The 25198-nt window shown below is 42.0% G+C and overlaps 1 protein-coding gene across 1 annotated transcript in view; it reads right to left on the reverse strand.

Annotated features, from left to right (window-relative positions):
- Positions 1-831: 831 nt before the first annotated feature.
- The window catches only part of efnb1 (ephrin-B1), a 59004-nt gene continuing 34637 nt past the window's right edge, over positions 832-25198 (reverse strand). Inside the window, exons 3-5 of the mRNA XM_067517553.1 lie at positions 13357-13449; positions 7215-7319; positions 832-4954 (exon numbers count right to left, since the gene is read on the reverse strand). Coding sequence (XP_067373654.1) covers positions 4572-4954; positions 7215-7319; positions 13357-13449 — 581 coding nt within the window. The 3' untranslated portion in view covers positions 832-4571. The remainder of the gene's footprint in view (positions 4955-7214; positions 7320-13356; positions 13450-25198) is intronic.

The following is a 25198-nucleotide window of genomic DNA, read 5'->3' on the forward strand; positions in this document are numbered from 1 at the left end:
CAAATGCGCGCACACACACGCACACACATGCACACACATGCACAGAAAAATATGCAGTCACACACAGTAGCTCAGTGGGGGGAAGGTTTTAATAAACCCACAGTAACATGGATCTATGGGGGCGTCTCGGGACCGGGCCAGAAAAACAGATGAACGTACCTGCCCTGGGGCACAGAGAGAAACAGCAAGGGTGGGGGTAGAAGTGAGAAGTGTGTGTGTTGAGGGGGGGGGGGGACTTTTTCTCTCCTGCCATCAGTCTCTTTACTCGCCCACTCTGTCTCTGCTCACATCATCAGCCACACGAAAGCCATGCCCACAAACACTGATGTGTTTGTCAGAGAAAATGCCCAATCACTTTAATAACATTTCATGCCATCTCTGCTTTCACCAAGGACTTGGAGTTTGTTCCTCAGATGGATAAACGCAGACTGTAATTTCAGACAAACGCAATGGAAATGCAGAGTGCAACCAATCAGATTTAATCATGTATGAAGAAATGTAATTTTGGAGGACACCAGGGCAGAGTGGGTTGATATGGGTATTAGTTACTATGCAAAAAGGCGTGTCCATACAGCCCGAATATAAATTTATGAAGCCTGCTTGTGATTTCAATCTGACTAATGTATCAGAACAAACCCATCTGTGCAGCACTGACCCCTGAGGTGAGGGTTTAGGGGGGCTGAGAGAGACGTGCTGTGAGCGTGGGCGGCTGGTTTATGCTCCCACCACGAACCAAGGTGGTCACTGAGATGGGAAATGAAATCTTTTACCCACATTTGCAAAGCTCAAAGGGAAGACAAAGAAGCAAGAAATAAAGCACATCACTCCAGAAACAATTCCATGGGAAAAATTTTATTTATCAATATGCGGTAGTTTCCAAACTGGTGGAACGTTATTTCCATTGTAGCTGGTGCCAATAGGTTATGTTGAGAAGCGGCGAAAAAGTGAAGGGCAAAAAAGGAAAAAAAAAGGAAAGAAAGAATAAAAGAAAATAACAAAACTTGACAGTTATGATTCAAACAAAAAGAAACAAATTCAACAGGTTTTGCTTACACATGCACACTGAAAAATAATACTGTGGCTTTGAACAATAGCAGAAATCAACCTACAGTGAGGCTCATACCATGAGTAACCAACATCCTTGTGCTAAATCAGGAAAGGAGGGATGACGAGGGAGAGGGGCGGAGGAAGAGAAAGAGCAGGAGAGAGCAACTTTAAAACAAAGGACCGCCTGGGAGATAATGAGTGGTGTAAACCGGATGATTTATTAGCGAACGCAGTACAGTCGCACGCTCATGCACGGCCCCTTTTCCTTTTTTCCTCTCCTGTACTTCCCCCCCGCCTCACTCTGTCTAGCCCGATAGTCTTGTTAGAACTGAGAAAAGATTCATCTTTGTGCACCAAAATGTTTTGTTACATCTTATAATGGAGTGGAAGGTGTAGGTAACTCAAAGGCAGTGGAATAACACAGTCTTTATATGCAGAGTTAAGTGCTGTCTCCAACAGGGAAGGAACCTTATCATTCATAGTTTCAATGACCTATTCATTTCACAGGCGCTCGCTGACAACGCTTCAGTCATGAACTGTTTTTGAGAAATTAGAGTTCTGTTGAATGTCGATGTTAAAACTCGGAACCCTAGGTTTTCTTTTTTAACACGTGTGGTAACAAAGACTTTTGGACAATACTGGATGCTGCTGCTGCAAAAAAAATAAAAGACAGCTCATATGTTGCAATGTTGCAATGTTCAGTTTACCTCTAAAAGAAAAGAAAAACATGTTCCAAATGGAGACAAAAATGCAAGGATTCATACAAAACACACTTTAAAAAGACAGCTATTTACAAACATCCTCCATTACAAAAATCTAATCTTAAATTTTTCTTATGAGCAGTGTTCAGGTGAAATTACATCTTAAATTGGGCTCTATCCATATATTTACATTTCTCTGTTATCTCCTTTAATTTTTTTCTCCTTCTAATTTCAATAACATTATGTGGTCACTAGAATGAATGAAAATGAGATATGGTTTGTGGTAATCTGGTAATGACTCCCTTGGCTGTTGTAGGTGAATGGATGCGCACCGATCCAAAACAAAAATATTTGATCTAGATGTGTTTCACAGAGGGCCACTGAGGGCTGCATGCTGAGTTAAAACACAGGGCCACAAAAGAAAGAGCAGCTGCTTAGCTTGTTAACTCTGAGGTTAACGACACGCAAAAGCCATTGGAGTCTTCCATGAGTCTTCAAGCTGGGCTGCCTTTTAACTCAGCAGTGTGTAGGCCTCTCTGTGGACGGCAATAGTATGTGGCAGTGGATGATGGGTGTCTCTGCCGGTGAATAAACATTCACCAGCAGTCCGAGTGTATGACTGGAGATAAACCTGGAGCCGTCAGTCTCTGTGTGCGTGTGTGTGTGTGGCTGTGTGTGCACATGTGCGTCAAACGTCACCTCGTGTCCACGTGCTGAGGAATAGCTGTCCTCATCTGCTCCCCTCACCCCTCACACATCATTAACTGGGACTGCGGCGCTCTGTATTTTGGCAGACACACTGTTTGGAGCACCTAGTTTCAGTCCCAAAACAAGTCTGTTCAGCTGCTTAGACCATAGAAGCATTCACACATACACACACACACACACACTCACTCATGGAGAGAAAAACTGCGAATATAAGCACAAATAAGCACTCACACACACAAGAGAAGCACCTACATGTGCACAGAGGCAGATTCAAACATTTCCCCACAACTAAATGCGAGCTTCGGCGTGCACACATGCACACACCCAGCTGCAGTAAATTCTGTCTTGGTGCCGCTGCCCTGGGCTGTGTGATAGCTGAGCTGCAGTGTCCTCGCTGGCTGAACACCTTGACTGTGGAATATTCTGCACAGCATTTTTATTCACAGCACAACTGGTGAGGGGATGGAAAAATGAATGCTAAACTACCTCCACCCCTTCGACGCACACCTTATCCCTATCCCTGTCGCCATCTTCCTCTCAGGTTAAAGTCAAGTCACACAAACATTTTCTCCTGTATCCCTCTCTCTCCCTGTCCTCCGGCTGGTGAGTGTGGGCATGTAGATGGCACATAGATTAGTCACACGCTGGCAACACCACTGACTGTGCACTCCACTGACTCATCTACAGATGGCAGCCAATTGGCATCTGACAATACTGTATCCCAATGTTCAGCAGTAGCTGTCCAACTTATATATAGGGCAGCCTACCTATGTAGGCCAGCCAATCGCTGTCGACCATCCAACCTACGCCCACTTCGTCCAAGCAGCAGGCACCAAACTAACTGTTTGATGCTTACACTGTAGCACCAGAAGCTAGAACAAACAAATATCAGCCTGCCTGCTGTCTTAAAAAACCATCTCACTAAAAGCTCATGACACACAATAAAGGCTTTAATTGATGCCAAGTGGAGCACTGGAAAGGGTTTGGTAATATCTTGTCTCTCCGTTGGCGCGTCAGTCTGTCTGTCTTGTTTTTGAAGCTAACGATACAGTAACTTACTGTTTTACCCCTAAGCCAATAAGTCTGCCCAGAAACAAGACTGGTCTGGACATGCCCAAGCTCACATACACATACTCACAGGGGTAACACCCTCAGATACATTCAAAGTAGTTCATAAAAACCAGAGTGATGGTAACGCTCATATCAGACCAGTGGAGAAGGGAGTACATCTGGAAACACACACATACATCAACAGTCCAGGTCAAGGTACTTTCTCAGGAAATAAATTTGTGCAATGGATGAAGTGGGCGGTGAGATAATGGAGTAATAATGATGACTTATTCAACTCTATACATTGTGCACTTGTAGGAAATCTAACAAAATACAACTGCTTTGTGAACTGAATCAGGGATCAAGGAAATCCTCCATCAGAAAATAGTAAGTAAGGCAAACATCAGAGGTGCAAAGGGAGAGGAACACATTTTTTCACACACTGTGTCTGATTGATACCTGAGCTATCTGGAGAGTTTCCTGGCCCAGCCCTGACGAACACACACACACACACACGCACACGCACACGCACGCACGCACGCACGCACAAGTTTTATGCTTGCACACAAACTCCAGGCTGAGAGGCGTTGGGGGCCTGTGTCTGCCAGTTGCTGGCTAGTGTGCTAGGATGGTGTGTTTAATTGGGTGTAGCACAGACTGTACTTCAGGGAACTGAGATAAGTTATATCCTGCCCGTTAAAGGGAACAGCGAATGAGGAAGCTGGACTTTCACCCGTTGGTTCACTCCAGCCCCCCCCTCCCTTCAGAGCACAGCAGGGAGATGTAGTAGGTGGGAGGTGAGGGGACCACAAGGCAAGGGCTGCGGGTTTTGTTGGGGGGGACAGAATAAACAGAATAAACCTCTCTCATAAGTCGGTTCTCAACCCCACTGGTAACTGGTCAGTGCGTGTCTCTCCAGATTTGTGCAGCAGGTGGTAGAAATAACAGGGGCTTAAAGAAGGATCAAGTCCCCATAATGCAAAGGAAAGTGTTCTTCCCAAGAACATAAATCAAGCGCTCCTCCTTTTCCCTCTCCTGGCTGTGTCGCTGGTTGTTTGGATCATGTCAGACTTTGTAGTAGATGTTGGCAGGGCTCTGCGGGGGCATCTCCTGGACAATGTAGACGGGATGGCCATAGTCGCCACTCACTTTCTCATAGTGAGGGCAGTAGTTGTTCTCTGTCCGCAGCGGAATGATGATGTCACTTGGTTCCGTGCCAGCCGTGCCTCCGGGCAGCTTGGGATTGGACAGCGTGCTGAGTGAGAGCGCTGAGGGGCGGGGCTGTGAATGGGAGTTTTTCCTGGCACGCTTGCGCATCTTGATGAGCAGGATGACAAGGAGGAGGATGAGCAGAAGGAAGATGATGCAGCCGGCTCCGATGGCAGAGAACACGGCAACTTTGGAGCCGAAGAAGCTTGACGAGGAACTCGGGTCTTGATTCATGGGGTCTAGAACAAGAAGAAAAGAAGGGTCAGGGATTGGGCCAGTAAAGGAGAATGCCGTCCTTTTTATTTTGCTGTAAGGAGGGTAGTCCAACATTTTTTGAAGAATAGGGAAAGACCTTTCATGTCTTTACGACATATATTCAAATTTATGTTTTTGAGATTTATTCTACCAAAAAAGAGATCAAATAGGTACATCAAAAAGATGGGTTTCATATGTGCCACAGGGTGTGTTTACCATCTGAAAAGGATATATGGAGGGCTGAAAATATTGCAGTGGAAAAGCTTTTCAGCACCGTCGCCTGTTCTTGTTTCACTTACTTTGTGACTCTAAAAATGGTTTATTTAGCAGCACTATATTCAAAAATAGAGAGTGGCTGTATTCTCACCATTATTTTGAGACACTGCTGTTTGGTATTGCAGTTTTCTCTAAATTATGAGTGTTGTCTAAAACTAAATATTAATAAAACTGGGGAAGGCCAAATTAAAATGGACTTTTATTTAATAAAAAGCCAATAAATAAAATCAGTACCACTCCCTAACCAAATACTTTCCATGTAGTCCCTTCAGAGACTGCTAAACAATCAGAGAAGTAATAACATGGCCTATAACTCAGTCCTATCATTTGTACATCACATTACTTTGTTGGCTTTACCCAACACACAGCGCTACTGATGTAATCCAATTGAATTAGTGGAATCAAAATAGCCTCCTAATGAAATCTGCAGTCATCACTCAACAGAACAAAGATCCCTGGTCCGATAGGATTGAGCCTGGGCAAGCTGTATGACATGTCGAGGCCACGTTTCTATGGCAAAGGTCAAGTAAGATATGGAAAAATAAAAAAAAACCACGGAGGGCATATCTGCACATCTGATTTTATTTTATCCTTTTGTGCAGGGGGTTCAGGATGGGGGAGAAAGGGTTTTTGTTACGGGATGGGAGCGAGTACGACTGGCTCCGCTGAAACCTGAGAAGAACCAAATCTGTTTTCCATGTATGCATGCAGCTGCTGCCAAAGAGCAGAGCAGCACAAATTCACCCCCTCTCCCTCTACCAGTGCCTCTTCACTGTCCATGACCCCCCCCCCCCCCCCCCCCCCCCCCCCCACGCCAACAAACCCACCAACAGACACACAAAAGCCTCCAGAGACTGCCATCCCCACTAATGACTGTGTCTCCACACTCGACTGACCACTGCACACTTAACCATTTACTGAGAAGGGGATAACCCTGCCTTATGCCTTATCATGACTAAATGACATCACTGAAAGCTACCGAGTTGCACATTATCAGTGAAATCAGAGGCCCGAGGAATTTCATACATACTGGGCACTGGAGAGAGCCTGTCAGAAATTTCATTCCTGAAATATCAGCCCCTGAAACTGCGGTGACATGTCCTTCAATCCACCCTCCACTTCTTCACTTGACATAATCACTGATCTGACAATGGTAGACAGGTAAAAGCCCGGGAATAGGGAAAAGTGACATTAGAAAATCTTTTTATAGAGCCACTAATGTCAAATAAGCAATTATTAAATGAGGACGCTTATCGCATTGGGACAGGCAGAACAGTCTGTACTTGGAGAAAGTTTGTGCAATGCAAAGTTGTGGAGTAAGTCAAAAAGTTAGTGTAAGGAGTGATCTAAAAAAAAATAAAGAAGAAAAGAAATGATACCTCCTGTGGGAGGCAGCTATGAAAGGTACAAGTGAAAACAAGAAACAAGTAGGATCCAGCACATCTAAGGAGGCTTGAGTGACTTCTTCAATTATCTCTGCTTTTAATCTTCATCTATTTGCAATTCAAATGAGCTTAAAAAAAGATGTGTAATAAAGCAGTCTGTCTTTGAGTCTCCTTGGGTGCAGCACAGCCTTTCTGTACAGTACGAATAAGCAAAGTGACTCAGGGTGAGCTCTGTGTGTTTTGGGTGTGGTTTCATATTGTTGCTGCATTTCAGCGAGAATTATTTGACTCTGTACAACATTGGTTTTATACCAGTTTTAGCATGTTGACCCCCAGAAATCAAAGGAACGCTTGCAGCATGAGGAAGCCATGTGAGAGAATGCGAACTTAGGGAGACTTAACTATGATTTTTATTTTCTTTTTTTCAGGCTAAATGTGATTAATTATTAGCAGAACCCTTGAGGCTGTGAATTTTTACATAAAAAAATGATTTTACTAAAATATTTGCACTTCAGAAAAGTATTCTGTAATGAGCTTCGATAAGCACTTTATATGGGTAATGTTTGTCTGTCAATCTGCTCACCAGAGGTTCCTTCCGACCGACCCTTCCCGTCAGTTGGACTGGGAGTGGACTTCGGTATGGTGACCTCTGGAGTCTCCGGCACCGCAGGGTTTGCAGCATTTGGGACTGTGAGAAATAAAACAAAACACACACACAAGGTTAATCTTGGCAGGCTTTATGCACTGAATCACAATGAGTTGTTCCTCTGCATCAGTAAGGGTTACTTTTTATTATCTTTTAACATATCTTTTATACACAGAGAAGGTTATCTTTGCGTTGAAAGCATCTCAGAGGTGAAGATGAAAGCACAAAAAAATGGAAGGACAATTTAGTGAACGTCTGTGAAACACACCAGTATCCCTGTCCTGTCGTAAAAGAAATGAGCTCACATCTACATCAGCAACTCCTTCAGCAAACACTCAGACAGGCCTTTCCAACACTGACACATTCATGAGAGCATAGGACACTCACACACATTCATGCACACACATACCAACACACCTAGAATATACTTACAATACACTTAGCCATGGCAGAATGAGGGTAAAGTAGTTATATATTAACTTTTTATTGTTTTACATTATTCATCACGTTAAAAGGCCATAATATGCCTTATTTATTGCTCGGGCTTTAACTCTGCCTGAAAGAACCACACTTCTAAAGAGGAGAGAACAGAATGACAGGAAGAGACGAGGAGAGGAGAAGAGAGGGTCGGAGTCTGTGTGTGGGGCCATAATATCTGAAGGGAACGAAAAGGAAACAGACAGTTTATCTGACTGTCTCTTGCGATTTCACCACATGCACTTTAAAACACTTTGTGCGGTAAACACTGGTGGGTCCACGGCGTGGCGTTTACGAGGGCAGGACCGCCAGACAGCACAAAGGAACAAACTATTACCCAAGCTGGTCAGATGGATTCCACTGTGTGCTATCAAATGCCTCTCCTCTATCAGCCTTATCTGCATCTGCCCAAAGGCTTTCCCAAAGTGTGTGTGTGTGTGTCTGTGTGTTAGAGAGAGAGAGAAAGAGAGAGAAACAGAAAAAGAGAGGAGAGAGTGTAGGGAAGCAATTTAAGTCCCTCGTAGCAAGTTTGTGTGCCTGACAATCTAGCAGCTATTATAGCTATTTTCTATTTGCACCCAGGTTGGGCCAAGACTTGTGGCGGAAAAATATTCGAGTGTGGGATGTCTGACAGATATAAGTGATAGAAAGGAGAGAGGAAAGGACAAAGGAAAAAAACGATGAATTCATGGCAGTGTCCTTTTCTTTTTCTCCCTTACTTATTTGGCATTTGGAAAACACAACCATGCTATTACCAAAATGGTACCCTCTCCCCCTCATCCTCTCCATGTCCAGACCACTGCATACTGATTGCAGCAGTGGTGAACCTAGCCGTGAGCTGTTGTGTGCAGTCAATAATTGATGAGAAAAGACAGGAGTGAGAAGTGGGAACATTCACGCATGGCAGATGATATGAGAGGACACAGTGATCTGATTCACTCTGTGGTTATAGCCCCAGCCCTGTGTGTCAACCACTGAGCATGTGCAGGGAGCGTTGTAATGTTCTGACCCATTTTTCTGTGTGTACTGCTGACATTTCCCTTAGCTATGCAGACAGCAACTACCTCAGAACTGCCAACCCGCCAGAAGGAGGGACAGGGCGGGGGAAAGGAGGAGGAGAGAGCGTGAGGGAGACAATGATCGAGCGACAGAAAAGAAGAGAGACAGATATGTTGGGAGAGGTAGAGGGAAAGAAAATAAGGAGTGAGGTGGGGGCGGGTGCATGCAAGGTGGTGAGTCAACATATTTCTAATGAGCAAAGTGGCATAAGTGCTCAATAGCAACGGATGTTTAAAATATGGGCTCCTTGTATTTGCCCATTCAATCAATTTCTCTTCCTTTTTACTTCATATTTTCTGTGAAAACTAAAGGCAGAACTGAAGGCCTTTAAAGCGCATTAAGATACTGACGTGTCAGGATACATAATTTGCCACAAGTAGATGACTCAGTATGATTAACGGGAAAAGGATCGTCCCAGCAGTGAAATGCAAATGTAACATTAAAAGAATGTCCACATATTGCACAATGGAATGAGTCACCAAAATGCAAGCCATAGTGCAAAGTGCAAAGGACTACGAGTAGACATATGGGAAGATCTTTGGGACTTGGCTGAAGAAAGCGTTGGCATTCAGCGGCATAGTCTGATGAAATGTGGCTTAAACACAATAGCATCTGGGTTTGGAGCCAAGCAGAGACCAGGTTTTATTTTTTTCCTAATGTTTGTTGAAACAACAGCATCTAGAATGGCCGGAGAAGTTAAAATGCAGGACGGAAAATAAAGAGTGTTTTAATTATTAAGAAGTCTGTTTTTTATTTTCTACAGCCCAAGACACCGTCTTTAAATTACTTGTTTTATCTGATTGACAGTAAGCCTTTGAAATATATATTTACATTATGATTACATAAAACAGACCAAAATAGAAAATTACTATTCATTTAAAAAACTAACAAATTCATGCAATTTTTGCTAGATACAACAACATTTTGTTCAAATGCTTTTTTTTTGTCAAATCTGTAGAAAATGTATCAACAAATGCTTTCAGAGTCAATGAAAGATAATTTGTTTTTTTAATGGAGAACTGTTTTCTTTTAATTGCTAGATGGTAATCTCTCCAACTGTGGTATTTGGACTAACTGCATACAATTTTAGGATTACAGTACTAGATGATGTAGTCAAATATTTTACATGGAAAAAAAAATACCACATTAAAAATAATAATTAAAAAACTAAAACTAAAAGTCCTGCATTGAAAGTCTAAGTAAAGAGTCAAGTAAAGGTATGTCATATTATAAATCCAACAGAAAGAAACAAAAGAATGAGAATTGCTGGAAAATGGTCTTTGTGTTTTGCTTTTGTATTTACATAATTATTTTTATTCATATTTAAATAGTTACATAATTTGATTATTATAACTATTACACTGCTTTGTTTTTTTTTTCAAACTTAAAAATGTACCGTGTGATTTAGAAAAACTCACTAATAATTACAGCCATCAAGTGTACATGTGTAAAAACTAAAGTAAACTAAAAGTACCTCAAAACAGCAAGTTAAATACTAGTTAGTTACGTTCACTGTCTCATAAAACTAACACTTGGCTGTTTTCAGTATTTCCACATATAGAATCATATTAAATGTATAATGAAAAAATTTCAACTACATAGTCATAGTCAGAATGGCTCTTTTATCTTTTCAAGAAAAACAATAAGAAATCTTCCACAGCCGTCAAATTAAAGCTTCTGACGGTGCTCTAATTTCTCACGGCCCTTCTTCAAATAATTACTAGGTTGGACGGTCACATTATGCATCACAAATTCCACCCACAGAAATAAATGTAAAAGTAGTAGCAGCTGGGCCAGCAGCATCTTTCTTAACAAGGTTTTTAGGGCACACTGATTGTGACTGACAGCTCTCTTTGGATCGTTTTGGGAAACAAGTACATGGCTCTGGCGAAGTTCAGGAACAGCCGGCAGCCAAAGAAACAGACACAAGCTGGGAGGAACTTTCCTAGAACTTTCTTCGAATATTTCTTTTCAACTTTCATTAACGTGAGTTCAGGGATTCGGCTTTTTTCCCTACCAGTTAATAGTTTAGTGTAAAAGTCTGTGTTGCCTGCATTCACTCAGCCGTGTTGTCATTTGGCAATGGTGCTGCAATCCCAGGCTGTCGGATGTTCAAATTGACCTACATGGAAAGATAATGCAATGGCTGTCTGTTACCGAGGTGGCTGTGGGTATTTTTCACTGTATCTGCTGAATTTGTTCAGACTCAGACCTTGCTAGCATCAGCAGCTTGTTAGCTTCTATTCTCCCCCCGACTGCCAGCATACTCTGCTGTCATCATCCTACTATCCAACATTCAAATATCTGCACACAAATTTGCAGCCTCTAACACACACACACACACACACACACACACACACACACACACACACACACACACATACAGCAGATTTCTTAGAAAGTCTCAGTTTATATTTGACATGTTGAGATCCAGCTTTTAAACTGCAATCAGATCGTTGTAATGCACAGATGTTCCTCTCAGATGGTGGTTGGTGTCTGTTTCGGTCAAAACAATCACACTGAAGATGGGGAAAATGTTTACAGAGTAACACATCTGTGTACTGTATTCTGTCAATTTCAGGATATGGATGTTCACAGGGGGAGTAAAACTGCAACTAAAAGTAAAAATGTATGATGCAAACCAAATGTTGTGTCCAAGGATATCTAAACAAAACTCAAGTGTTTACTTCTAGCATTTTAGATGACTTATCCTGACCGTGCACTAACATACCAATGTCAAACAGATTTTCATTCTGTGATTACTGTATAGAATTAGGTTGAAACACAACCAAGGAACATCAGAGGATGAAGTGGAGCCATGCCTCTCCTTCATTTCTAATGGGTTGTTTCTTAGTGATCTCAATTTCTACATTGTTTCTACATACATAAATTGTTTATGTATGTAAAAGATTTATGTAAAACTACTGTACATGGCTTATAGAGGTATTAAAATATAGCATTATACAACGGATAGCCAGATGGGAATGTTTTCTTAATGGAAGAATAATAACTAACAAATCAGGGTCATCCCACTAAAGCGAAACCCCTGTAAATGCAATAGTTCAGTCAATAAAGCAGAGCCCTGCTTATTGATCTGCAGCATGGCCTGCAACCTAATACTACTACACATATCAAAGCACAGTAACCTCAGTAGCAATGTTAGCAAAAGGCTTTGACAAATCATCAAATGACTAACTAAATAATGGCAGATTTATTAGCAAAGTTTATGAGGTGAACATTAGTAGATATTCTTACTCCCTATGTTAAATTTATATACAGTAAAAATAAAATAGGATAATATAAAAATGAGATAATATGGGAAAACCTTTAAGTGTATGTTATTATACTGTAGTTTTAAAAATTATAAGTCCCTTGGAGCATGTGTAACTGGTCTATAAATTAAGTAACTTAAATAAAGTTGCCTTATGAAAATATGACACAGTTGTAATCATGTTTTAAATTTGATATATTTTTTATACATCATGATTTTTTTTTTCCTCCCAGACATTCTTCTTCACTGTCCATGACAATACTATCCACTGAAGTAGGACACACACCCTGGAAGAAAGCTCTGCGAGAAATCTAGTCAGTGAACTTGAAAATGTGAAAATGTATTTATTCATTTTTTGCAAACTGAGCTCAAGAGTGACCACTGGCTCAAGGTCAATGATTCACATGCAGTGTAAATTTTTAATTTGTTTAAATGCGTAATTAATATATTATATTATGTAATTGAAATAGTATATTATGACTAATTATGATTAGATCACTTTGTTGTGGATGCTTCATTGGAGGAGTTATAATTGTTGGCAGAGACATTTAAAAAACTATACTGTATTTTCTTTAGATTGTTAAAAGTGTTTCTATACTGCTTATAAATATCAATTAACATAAGATTACAAACAAATATATATTGTTTTATTTCTAAATGTATTTGAATAGAAATTACAAAGTCCAAAAGTGCACAATTAAATCTAAAGAGTATTTGCTGTGTATCCTTTAAGTCATAGACAAAAATAGTGTAATTGCTGATAAGAAATAATATGTAGGTTAATTATGTTCGAAGTTTTCTTTTTTCTCGAAGAACATTTAAAAAATGTAAATTGCCACATTTTAGGATTTTTCTTTTTATTGGACAACACTAAATGCATGTTTTTAGTGTGGCTATATGCTGTATATTGTGATGTACATACTGCAAAAAAAAGTCTTCACAAGTGGATAACATAAACTTTCTTTCTCTAACTTACTTTTTTTATTCTTTACCTACGTCCAATAAAATTACAAATTGTGAAAAAAAATTTTTATTTTTAATTTATCAGCTAGAATCCAGGTAATACCACTAAAGAAGTGCTACGTTTTAAAAACACTGACGGCCAATTCATTTCATAAAACAACTTTACTGTTATGAAGAGCAGGTCCGGTGGCGGACAAAGTCACGCTAGGCTCACATGGCGATAAATGAAAATGTCACACCAAAGTGAAACATGGCTCTAAGGCAGCAGCACTGTATTGTGTTCAACATGTGAGGTGAGCGCACATTTACCTTGCCCGACTTTCATGATGACTTTCATGGATCGGCTCTTGCACACGCCTCCCTCCCGGTTCTCTAAGCCCTCGGCTGTACCATTGGAGGTTGCTGGAGGAGGGGAAGATGCAGAGGTGAAGAAAAGAGGATTGGGTGATGGTTAAGAAGTGATAGAGGGTAAATGAGAAGAAAAAGCAGGAGAAGAGGAGAAAGAGGAGGAGAGAAGATGACACTGGTTAATGAGCACGTCCATAACGCACAGAACTAATCAATATTTACGACAAGCACTGATTAGCTGTTCCAGTGATTAGCCGTTCTCACCCTCAATCAACCGCCAGCTCCTCTCAACGGCATCTCTCATTAACACAATAAAGTGAAGTCAAATGCATGGAACAACATTAGAGCCTACTGAGGGAGTGAAGGCGCTGAGGTGGAGAGAAGGAGGAACATGGTCAAACCTGTGTGTGTGTGTTCCCTCTGTGCATAGTTTAGCAGTGAGACATGCCAGCAAGAGTTCCAGCTGCTTGCCAAGTCCTCGAGCAGCTTACTCCCTCTGAGCCACATGTGTCATTACTTGCTGGTAGTGCTGAGAGCTAAATGCCTGCCTTAATGTTTGTGCATGCATGTGTGTGCGTGTGTCCATTTATATATTAGAGCGCTTGTGTGTCAGCGTCTCTCCATTTGTTTCAAAGTGTGGGCTCTGCTCTGACTTGAGTGAGGAGCCCAGGGTCGAGGGTTGTTTATTCAATGTCACATTCACTTCAGACACCGTGGCACAATTGGCTGTCTATTTTCGGGCCCATGATAATGACCTAGGAAGGCAGAGTGTGACTCTGACCTTAACACTGTGCGGCTAAGCATTAGGCAGTTGTGTGCACATGTGGGCGTTCGCCTGTGTGGGCGCATGCGATGGCAGCTCTAATTTTGGAATTCCCCAAATGGTCTCCATCTCCGCTTCGTCTGCTGTTTTAACTTACTCCCTTCCTCTGAAATGCTTTTGTTTCTCTTCCTTGCATTATCCGTCTTGGTCTTTCTCTCGTTCCTTTTTTTTCCACTCACTTCATTTAGTTCTTTATCTGCGCTATCTGCCTCCACCCCTCCCCCTCCCTCCCTCTTGACTCAATGACCATCTCCCCGGGTGATTGCTTCAGATGGCACCCTCATTATGATGAGATAGTCTGGAAGAGGGTGCTTATCTAATGATGACACAAACAGAGGCAGACTACTACCACAGATAGATGATTGGGTGGGTCCAAACAATGCACTACAAACATTCACATTTTTACCTTGCTAACATTTGTATCAGTGTTTCTACATGCATTCTTGCAGCATTGAGCAGTGTGGAAATTTGGCTCTGCAGCTATGGAACAGCTCATCTAGTTGATTCATGCCTCGTCATTCCTAAGTATTATTAATGTTGACATTTTGTTGCCCTGTGGGATTTCAGCTTTGTACCCCAGCGAAATTGAAGAAAGCTAAATAATGAATTGCACTAATATTATGTTTACATTATCAGATTATACGCAGGCTCTAAATTAGAAAGTGAACCGCACATAAAGAGAACCACAACATTTTGTTAGTGTGGCTGAAGTATGTGATAATTTGTGAGAATGATTGTGATAACATTGTGTCAGGAGCTCTTTGGCAAATTCCCCTGCTGTAGACTCAACACGACTGAGTGAACCGGACACTGAAATATATACGTGGGGCCGGCGGAGTCGGGTGCAGCGCAGGAACAAAAAAGATTTTAAATTTACCTGGGACATTAATGTGAATGAACACTCAAGGCTAAGTGACTCTTATGATTTATGTAAAGTCTTTGCAGGGAGCATGTCTCTGCTAAAGGGAACATTCAAAGACAGTGAGGTGAACAGGCCTGTTTTCAGTCTTAAAGGCGTACCGTCCCACAATGGCCAGATGCTGCCATGAGGGCTGACCTCATCCTGACATTTTCCACACAATTTCTCCTCTTCTTTCAATTTTTAAATTTCCAGGGCAAGGTCATACAAAAATGAGTTCTTTGAAGATCGGGCTCAAAGGCACTAGAATAACCTGACCAAGAGTGAGCATCATGCTTAGAATTCTATATCCACTCAGGGAGAGCAAATCTTCTCAGAGTTAACTTACTTCTGTCACCTAAATTAACTATTGCTTCAGGCTGGCTGAGCTGGCCTGTGCATTACTGATGTGGCCTGATGATAAGTTGGCCCTCCGAGGCTTCTGTTTAGGCGAACAACTGAAAGAAAGCTGGATTTATAAAGAGCTGATCACTTTATATTTTGTTTGTATTCAGGCCATTTACAACGTCAAATAATTCAAGACTTTTCCTCTACCACTGGAAATTCATAATCCGATTAACCATGTCCAAATTTAACCACATTTCCTTATGAGAATCCATCTTTTAAGCGCTGCTCGCAATGGAAATTAAGTACAGAAACTGCATGGTGCATTAAAAAATGTGAGGTGAATCTTTGGTTAAAAAAAGAAAACAACAACAACAAAAAAACAACTTGCCGATTATTCCAGTGAGCACCACACACAGTGTGTGTCATTTTAACCCTCGTCTGGTATCAGCGTATTTACATCTGTCGTGTCACAGTTCAAAAAAAGATGATTGCCAGCCACCTTTCTCAAACTCCCTAACTCTGCCCCATAACAAGGACAAGCTGCCAGCTTTCTGTTTAAATCTGAAAGCCTCTCACTCACTCTATCTCCTCTTTCACTCAATTTCTCTCTCTCTGTTTTATCCCCACATACTGACGTTAATCCAAATCTGGATTTCCAGATATTAAAAGGCCGACAGCCATGTCGTGTTTTGGAAAGAGGAAACTGGGGAATTGGGTCTTCCTGTGTGTCTCGACGGCGATAAAAACACAAGGGGATAAAGGATGAAGAACAAAGAAACTCCCAGTCTGCTGCTAATGATTCAGTGGAACAAACCAGTTCAATGTTCGCGGTCCAAAATACAAAAACTGGCCATTGCATGAAGGAATGTTGCCTTTTTTTTTTTTATTTTTAAATAAAGTGGTCGGCTCCAAAAAGGTTTTTGTGTATGATTTAAGGCACTTTTTGAGGGTGTGGATCACTGGCCGCAGAGTGACTAGTGGGAGAACAAAAGATCTACAGCTGCTGAAGTCATAAGTGAAACCGGGTGCCAAATGTTGATGTTGGGAAATATCTACAGTACAAATGTATCAGCCAAGAGAAAGCCTTACAGGGGAAGGAGCTGTCCTGCAACCAAACACCTATTCCAACACTAGACACATACCACTACTGCTAGCACATTAACATGCATGTAAAGTCTGAATGCACACACTACTTCCATTTACACAAATGTACACAGATTTCACAAGGACACTGGGGGTAGAGTGTCGGGACTGCTCCCCGAGGTACACCAAGGAGAACAGTGGGAGATGTGTGAAAGACGCAGTGCTGACTGGCGGAGACGACACAGGCTAAGGCTAGAGTGCGATGCAGCGGTCTATATTTATTCTCAGGTCTGCTAAATGAGGTCACTCAGGTGGTCCAGCTGAATACATTCCCCATCTCCATCATGAATCATCTGCTGCTTATTATTCCTGTCCAGCCCAGGGGGGTGTGGGGGGGTGGCATTTATACAGTACACTGTGTGTATGTGTGTGTGCATGTGCTCCTGTGTGTATGCTTGGCCCGTGCATGCCCATGCACACGCATCTGCCCAAAGCACTAAACGAGGGGATGGATACAGCCCATGTGACAGACAGAGAGCAGGTTGTTTAATGAGAAAGTGGATGAGAGGTGACATTCATTGGCTACCTTTCACACACCGCCCCCCCATTCTCTACAGCAGACTTCCACTCAGACAAGCTGAGCAGGCACAGGGTAGTCACAGTAACCAACAGTAATAATGTATACCACTCCCCCCACCCCCCCAAAAAGAGCTAAATACATAAACAGGCACAACCACAATCTAATCACTCACACTTAGCATCAAGGAAAAACACCAGCTCACAGAACTGTTTCATACATTTGAGGCAGAGCAGGGAGCTAAACACAGCCTGTCAGGTATGTGTGTCTATATCAAGCAGAGCATCACGGCAGAAATGGCTATTTCTCATACCTGCGATATTCCTATCTCAGTTTTTGTTTACATTAGCAAACCAGAGCCGAAGTGGGGAGACGGAAAAAAGAGCCTATTTGCACAAAATATTTCACTCCTGAATGAGCACAGAGAGGGTTAGACTAGGTTTATGGGCCTGATTCCAGAGATAACCCTCCCCAGCAAATCTGGCATGAATGCAAGCCCGCACGTGCACACACATACACACTCATACAAACACATACAGAGTGAAGTTGGCAGACTGGAATAATACTGGGGGATCTAGATGTTTGCACTTTGAACCTTTGCTAATCCTGAGTATTAGGGCATGGCTAAAGCCTGATTATGGTAGAATGAAATGGATCTAAATAGATGTCCCAGCCCATCAGCCCTCCATTTCTTTGTCCTAGAAATAAAAATGGAAATCAGTAATCAACCTCCAACCTCTCTCGCCGTCTCTCCCATGCAGCCTCCTCCGCAGGTTTGGCATCGGCAAAGAAAATTCATTCAGACTTTTCATATCATCTCGGATGAATTAGGCGCGCTCAGCTCGGCCAATGTTGTCTTCTCATGTTTCATTTCAATAATAAAACCTGGCAGACAATATAAAATAGTCATATCTTTGACACTAATGCCCCACATTTTTCATGCTACTTTGAAAATCCAATATTGAATTTAGGTTAGAATAAATGTGGTTTGAGAAATGTGCGTGGACACAGCTGATTGTCTCATCTATATGTGCAACAAAGGTGCTTTTATCCCCAGTTTGTTTCTGCAATGCATCCCGATGTACCTGCTTTAATATCACCACATGCTGCTTGTTCCCACAAGCCGCTTTGCTGCACGTACCGTAAGGTAGAAGCAGGTAGTAGCATTAGTATCAAGGTTTAGGATGTTAGCGGCCCAGTGCACACAACTGTTGCTTAGCTCACTGCTTCAGTATACAGCCAGAGGGGGAGCTCCTCTCCTGTGTCCTGATTAGACTACTTCCTCTCTCTTTCTCTCTCTCTCTCTCTCTCTCTCTCACACACACACACACACACACACACACACACACACAGACACACACACACAAGCAAAAAGCAAAGCATGCACGACTGCACACACAAATACAACCACACTTGAAATGGTTGTGAAAAAAATATACAGACATGTAAGCACTTGGACCCACAGAACTTAACACACACACTGCCATGTGCACTCACAAACACACAAATACATACTCACACATTGGCTGCCTGTGTAGCCAGAAGATCAGGCAGAACTTAAGAGCTCCTCCAGCACCAAAATTACAGGGTACCTCTAAATCCTCCCAGCAGAGAGCACTATGGGATAGCGCAGGGTGGGTGGTGCTGCGGAGGGGTGAGGGAGGGAAGTGAACTGGAGGTGTGTGTGAATGTGTGTGTGTGTGTGTGTTTGTGTGGCGTTGGTGGGGTGTTTAAACACGAAATGGAAAGGGGAGTGCAAGGTGAGGAGGGGCAGGAGAGGAAGCAGGAGATGCCTTTTTTTGAAGACGACTGTGCAAGCCAGAGAGGAGTGAGACTTGATCTGTCTGAAGTGTGCTTGCGTGCATATGCCTTTGAAGGAATATGGAAGGAGGTGATGAAGTGAGGAGTTGAGAGGAGGAGGAAGAGGAGAGCTCAGTTTGGAAAAAGAAAAAGAAGGAGAAGAAGTGGGAGGTGATCTTTTTCTGTGAAGCAGTGGAAGCATATGTGTGTGTTGGATAGTGTGCATGTGTGTGTTTAAGAGTGTGTGTGCCAGCTTGCTTCCCTCTCACTCGCATTCACCGTTTCTCTCACACTCCCATGAGTGTCTCGTTGCGTGTGTTCTGGCCTCTGTGCAACTGTGTGCATCTGAGCATGTCTTTGTCGGGTTGTGTGTATGTGTTGGTACTTATGTGCATGGTTGGGCAGTGCGTGACTGGGAGTTTGTATATCTGCATTGGTACTAATATGGTTATATATGAATTGTCCTTGGTCAGTTTTTCTTTACTAATAATATTTTTTATCTTTTATATATATATATATATATATATATATATATATATATATATATATATATATATATATATATATATATATATATATATATATATATATATATATATAAAGAGAGAGAGAGCCTTTCTTGTTGTGAGTATGTATATATCTGTGCACGTTTGTGGTCCCTGCACATGAATGAGGTTAGGCATTATGGACTTTCATTGCCAGCACCACTGGGCTAGTGCTTCAAAACTACTTATGACAGCCTTTAACCTCTGCAGAGGACCTGTCAGCAGCTACCAAATAGTGTGTTCCTGTGTATATGTGTGTCTATACAATACTCACAGCCTGCAGACACAGAGAGCTTCTGCATCATTTAGCTGTGGGTGTCTGGGTGTCACCTCTCCAGTGAATCCAGCAGGGCAGAGCTTTTACACCGCTGCACTTTCCACTCCCCATTTCTCAACTCAGCATCCTGCAAAGCGCTGTTCCTGTGTACACAGCCCAAAACTTGCCTGTGTATCTACGCGTTCACGTACACAAAAGTGTGCCTGCACACACAAAGACAGAGGGTGGCGTCCTCTATGAGCAAGCAATAGCAAACACATAAGACAGGACGAGCACAGGGGGAATATTCCCATACACATACCCACGCCTACACAAACAAACAAAAGTACACACACGGTGCAGGCCGTCTGTCAGATCAGTAGGAGATAAAGGATGCAGAATAACAGGAGGACCTTGGGGAGCAGAGCAAGTCATCTGTCTCAAACACGAACAGACTGAGCATACTCCAACATGACAGATGTAGACAGACTCATCTTAGAGCACATTGCATTCTGAACCTTTCTCCTGCACTCCTGGCCGCCCCCTCCTTTCCACACATAAACACACACACACAAACACACGGATTTGAGGCCTGCTCAAAATGCGTATGCACACTTCTAAGGTGAGACCCACATAATCTGACAGGTGTGCACCAGGGAAGAGCAGATCACAAAATTTGGAATGCGGTCGATTGGCACAATAAAACAGTGTAACCTGAGGGAGGGAGGCCATATAGCTTATAATATCATAAACTGTTGTATATAGTGTTAAAGTTATAAGGAGCAATGACAGCAGCCAATATTAACTTCATAACCACCCCGACTGTAAAATCTGAGCCCACCATGAATCTGCTGCGCCCAATATGAAACATTTTTAGATATTAGCTATTTAAACTTCACCAGCTCTTTCAGCTATAATGTATTCTGTTGTGTGGAGAAGTTGCCAGTAGCCCACACAACCCTCCCTAATGACAGAGTAGCTAATTGGCTGTAATGGCTCTTTTCACCGATATCATCGACTTGCAGCAGCAGAAAACCTCAGCAGTTTCTACACAAATCGTGTGGAGAGTAAAAACACGGGGGAAAAAGCCGAAAGAAGTGGCCTGCAATACTTTTTTGCTTCATGAACAGCAGAGGACCAGCAGTCATATACATATAAATGCAAAGACTTAAAGATCCAAAGGTGAAAAGGGACCATTCAGTCAGTTGTGACTGTTTTATTCTTTGTTTGCTGTAAATGCCGCTCCCCATCAATTACAGAATTATTTTTAAAAAACTGGCACAGCACTCATGGGCACAAAAACATTAACACAAAACTAACAGGTGAACAAACACACCCATACACATACACACACACACACGCAAGGACATGCACGCACACTACCCTCTCAGACAGTGCATCATTTGACTAATAGCAGCTGAAATGTTGCATGTACAGAGAAATAAGCAGAGGGAAAAGTGGGTCAGAGAGAAAAGGCTGGCACTTCACCTTCCTATTGGTCAGAGCGAAAGGTTAGAAGGGATGCAACACATGCTGCAGCACACACACACAAACACACACACTCACAAACAAGCCGAAGAGCTAAAGGTTAATATTGTTCATGTGGGAGTTGCTGAGTTACTGTTTATCTCGCTCTTAACCAGTGTGTATGTGTACAGAAAGCATGTTTGTGCACTTACATGTGTAGCCAACAATGAGTACACAGAATTTCATGCTTGTTAAAGACAGAGGGGAGTTTTACACATTAGTGTTTTGTTAATCCATCACTGGCCCAGTGTTTCCCTACTCACAGAAAATAGCGGGCAAGATGCCCACACTTAAACCTGCCTATTAATCCACATCTACAATAAGTCGACATGAATTCTTCTGCTCCTGTATTCCTGTTATTACTTTCATCTCAGAGCTCCCTTACTGATTCATCCTTATTTGTTATGAGGAGCTGCTGTTAAGCTGACTGATAACTTTCTACTGCTTCTTTAAATTAAAACCCATATTCTGTACCTCTGCCATACCCTTTGGTCATGCACAGTGATAAGAACATTCTGGGAAGTTCTACATAAAGAAATGGAGCATAGTATTCAATTTTCATTCTCTATTAGCTATCAATTTATACTAGGGAGAATGAAAAGTGAAACTGTGCACAAAAAGACAAGTATCTGTTGTGAATATTAAGTATAACTGCCCTAAAATTAACTACTCAGAAGTGGCTGCAAAAATAGGTCCATAAAGTAGAGATAAATGATGAGAGTGAATTCAGTGTATGGGATGGATGACATAAAATAAGAGAGAAGCTCGGCATAAAAAATGTGGACGAACATTTATTGAGCTACTACTACATCATTAATAAAGCTATTTTTTGTTCATATGTGTTCATATCTATTTTTCTTTTATCAAATTGCATTTATTAACTTAATTACTACAAATGGGCCTAGACATGAGCCAGGCATTTTTCACTATGCTTTCACTGGATAATATGAACAGAATGCCAACCAGAGGGGAACTGTGACACAGCTACAAGTACAGCCAAGAAGAAATGAAGCTCAGGAGCTTATTTAATGATTTATATCACAGGTTTCCAATATTTTTGGCATGTGAGCCCTTGTCAAGGATCAACGAGAGGCTTTTCTGTCTGACTCATTCGTTTTTAGTGGCCCGAAGAGGTGAATGTACACATTATTTATAGGAAAGAAAAGTAAAGAAAAGTAAGAGAAATATAATTCTTGTTTATCTTTTTTCCTTTTTATCCCTTCAATCATCTTGTGATCCCACAAAGTTTTTCTTGGGACCCCACCCAAGGTTGGAATCACAAGTTAGAATCATTTTTTCAGCATTTTTTTGTTGGCAGATCAGAGAGCTGATTATTTGACAAGATGTTGAGGGCAAGCTCTGGTTAGGATTTGGGTGAATCATAAACCTGTAAACCATTTACTGTGCCGTTCCTGTGGAATGGAAAACTACTCTTCCCACATCACTGCTGCTTATGGCACAATGCGGATCTCCCAGTGCTACCAACATTCAGCATATGAGAGGTGCATTTTTATGAAAATTTAGTGAAAAACTCCCTGAGAGCAAAAGCAAGAAATAAACTTTTAATGAGAACAAACTAAAATGTTCTTGACTTGTTCTTGTAATAAAACTTGCTAAATTACAAACAACAGTATAATGCTTTGATTATCCCAGTACTTTATCCATGAAAATGCCTTTGTAAGATTAGCATATTATAAATTCCAGTATGTATTTTCACTGAAACAGTTATATCCGTATTAGTGGATGGTATTGGTATTGTCAGGTTACACATGTGCAATCTGCTGACAGATGCACAAAGAAGGTCTCTTATAAACTTGTTTCTCAGCTGGGGGCTCCTTGAAGTTTTCGTTTTGCTTCATTTGCACTGATAATCACGTGAGGTAAACCAAGGGTCACTTGCTAAGTCCAAACAGATGATAAAAACTGATCCTCTCTGTCTTTTCTCTGGCCTTTGTGGTTGTCTGCAAAGGTGATTTGGAACTCTGGACTCTGGAGAGGAGTCACCCTGCTCTATCTAAAAAGTTCACAAGCCACAAATCAGCCTGTGTTGTCTGATAGAAGAAGCGCTGGGCTGGATCGGAATGTGGTAGGAGATAGTAGTGACATGTCAAAGGCCACGAGGCTCCAAAAATCTAGACTGACTAAAAAGCTAATCAGTGAGCATAGTCTGTCCTAAGGGAAACCAGAGTTGAAGCTCCGGAACAAGTTTAACAGGACGAGATATCCTAAGAGAACTCACTACTCAGGTTGGAGCGAGTTCATAAAAGTGCTCGCATGCAGCGTTTGTGTGTTTAGATTTGTGTACATGTGTAAAGGTTGACTCGGTTTGTGTGGAGCCCCTATACTAGGTCCATTCATCCTCTGTAGAGAGTGGAGCTTCATTTTCACTGACCTTTTCAATCTGGCCTCAAGAAGAGAGTTACGACATCTGAGCCAGCCCTGTGCACCTCAGCACAATAACACACATCAAAGATGGGAAACAAACAAACAAACAAACAAACAAATGATGCTCTTAGCACAGGCTCAGCCCTTCCAATTTCAAATAGGCAATGCAAAACAAACCCAATGGGGTATTCTAAGTAAGACAAAACAGCACAATGATGTGATGTGCGAGGAAAGAAAAGGTGAGTGTTAGGGCTCTAGTGAGAAAACTGCCCTCAGGCTAATAAAGCTGCCTGCGTGTTGACAGGGTCAGAGGAAAACAAAAAAGGAAAGAATTAGGGCTTCAGCTAACATCTTTTATTTGTACATGTGTTTTTAATTGACTGATTTGTTGATTCCATACGATGAAAAAAAAACCTATTAAAAACAAAGCGAACACAGTGAATGTCCAACTACTAGTCGAAAACCCACATATATTGAATTGAGGTTTCATCGTCACATTTGAGAGAGGCTCCAACAAGCACATGAGTGGCATTCTTGGTTGATTAATGCCTCAAACGAATAACTGACAAATCATTTCACCACTAGCGAGATTACAGTGCAGAGAGACAGTAAAGACAGTGAGATGGACAAACAGAAAGAGAGAGAGAGAGAGAGAGAGACAGAGAGTGTACTTGTTATAGAAGAAAGAGTCAATGTCAGCCCATCTGTTGTCTGCAAAAACAAAATCTGCAAGAGGCAGAACAAAGACAGTGATAGAGAGCACAAGAGAGAGGACAGGGCACAGGTGCATGGGCGTGCATGTGTCTCTGTGACTGTGCATGTGTGTGTGTGTGTGTGTGTGTGTGTGTGTAAGCCTGTGTGCATTAACCCTGGGAGAATCTCCTGTACCTGCTAACACGGAGGCGACTGAGCAAAGCTGACTGCAGCCAACATGGGATTCAAGTAAGTGCAGCTCTAACACTCACAGACACATATACGCTGACAGTGAGAGGCACGTGGTGACACAGAAGCAGACTGATATACTGGAGAGAGGGGCTGATACAGCTGATGTAGCTGATTTATAAAGCACCAGAGCTCAGAGCACGGCTCCAAACCACAGCGAAGGCTTCTCCAGTTCCAGCCAAGCAGCAACAGAAGACGAAGGAGAAGAAACACTTTTTCTCCCCGATCTCTTGCTGTGTTTTGCCAAAACCCCAATCAGAGAGCACAGCAGACCACAGAGAAAATGCTACTGATTACATCCTAATACACACAAAGCCAGAAGCTGACACACATACAAAAACACGCACAAACACACACTGATTACATCCTCTCTGGTGCTCCTGTCTCCTCATCCCTGGTATCAGTTACGTGGTAAAGTCACACTGATCGAGGATCAGTGGTTTTTATTTTTTTTTTTGGTGCAGGGAGGAGAAGGAGCTCGAGAGCTTAACCTCTAGTCCGGGGGCATAAAGAGACTGAGGCTCCGGACCCCCATGGCCCCCAGCACAAATAAACAGCTACAACAGAAATATGTCTGGCAGACTCGAAACAATTTCCTGAAGGATCTGTCACTGTGCAG

This window comes from Channa argus, chromosome 10 (genome assembly GCF_033026475.1).
Source record: "Channa argus isolate prfri chromosome 10, Channa argus male v1.0, whole genome shotgun sequence".
NCBI lineage: Eukaryota > Metazoa > Chordata > Actinopteri > Anabantiformes > Channidae > Channa > Channa argus.